Raw genomic sequence first — 953 nt, 5'->3', positions numbered from 1 at the left:
CCTCGCACACAGCCCGCGCCTCTGTGCACTCCTCCTCCCCCACCCGGCCGACTCCTGCAAGAAGCTTCCCGCTCGGTGTGCAGCGGCCACCATGGCCAGGAATTAAAATGCAGCGAGGAGGAGCCGGGCGCGTCAGCACCGCGTCTCCGGGAGCGCACCGCGCTCGCCGCCGCCCCGCCCGCCCGCCGGGAGCCGCCGCGGGGCCGCGAGCGGAGGAGCAGGTGCTCAGAGCCCCGCGCGCCAGCCTCGCGCGGCCGCTGCCCAAGTTCGCCCGCGGCTGGAGGAGGGCCGGGCGGCCGGGAGCCGAGCTCCGCCGCCGCCGCCGCCACCCGGGGCTGGAAGTGCCCAGAGGAGAAGGGCACGCGGAACCAACCGCGGGTCCGGGGCACCTCCCGGAGGTCTAGCCGCTGGGGCCCCGCAGTCCCAGCCCCAGGGGCCTCGGGAGCAGAGAGGGGAAGAGGCTGCGGACAGCGAAGCCAGACGTGTCTGGGGACCCGAGGCACCGGGGCAGCCGGAAGAACAAGCGGCATTTCCCTCTGGCCAGCTGCCCTGAAGGGACCCGGCGCGAGCAGCCTCCCCTAGGACGGCCGGAGAAGCTCCAGGCTAGAGCGGGCAGGGCGCAGGGCTTGGGCGCGGGACTGGCGGGAGCCTGAACGGGTCTCGGGCGAGTGTCGCCTGTGGAGTGGCGGAGAAGACCCCGAGGCGGGGAGGGCAGGGGCAGAGAGCTGCCAGCAGGGCGACCACTCACCACGGTACACACCCACCCCGCCCGCCGCGCCGCGAGCCGGGTGCGCCTCTGGGGGCGCTCGTTTCCTGGCGCCTCCTCTCCGTGTCCCGGCACCGCTGGGCTACGAGTCGGCCCGTGGGGTCTTTGGGGATGTCCAAAGCTGGCACGGTGGCCGAGTGGCCCCTCTCCCAGGACCAGCGTAAAAGCTGGGGCTAGGCGGGGCGGG

General features: G+C 74.4%; 1 protein-coding gene across 1 annotated transcript in view; it reads left to right on the top strand.

Moving 5' to 3' along the window:
• Positions 1-877: 877 nt before the first annotated feature.
• The window catches only part of ASIC2 (acid sensing ion channel subunit 2), a 295,046-nt gene continuing 294,970 nt past the window's right edge, over positions 878-953 (top strand). Inside the window, exon 1 of the mRNA XM_045299995.1 lies at positions 878-926. Coding sequence (XP_045155930.1) covers positions 878-926 — 49 coding nt within the window. The remainder of the gene's footprint in view (positions 927-953) is intronic.

Source organism: Echinops telfairi, unplaced genomic scaffold, assembly GCF_000313985.2.
Source record: "Echinops telfairi isolate 266 unplaced genomic scaffold, ASM31398v2 ScPeMD7_7458;HRSCAF=8496, whole genome shotgun sequence".
NCBI classification, from domain to species: Eukaryota; Metazoa; Chordata; class Mammalia; order Afrosoricida; family Tenrecidae; genus Echinops; species Echinops telfairi.
The sequence above is the reverse complement of the archived record's forward strand: the minus strand, read 5'-3'. Positions and strand labels throughout refer to the sequence as shown.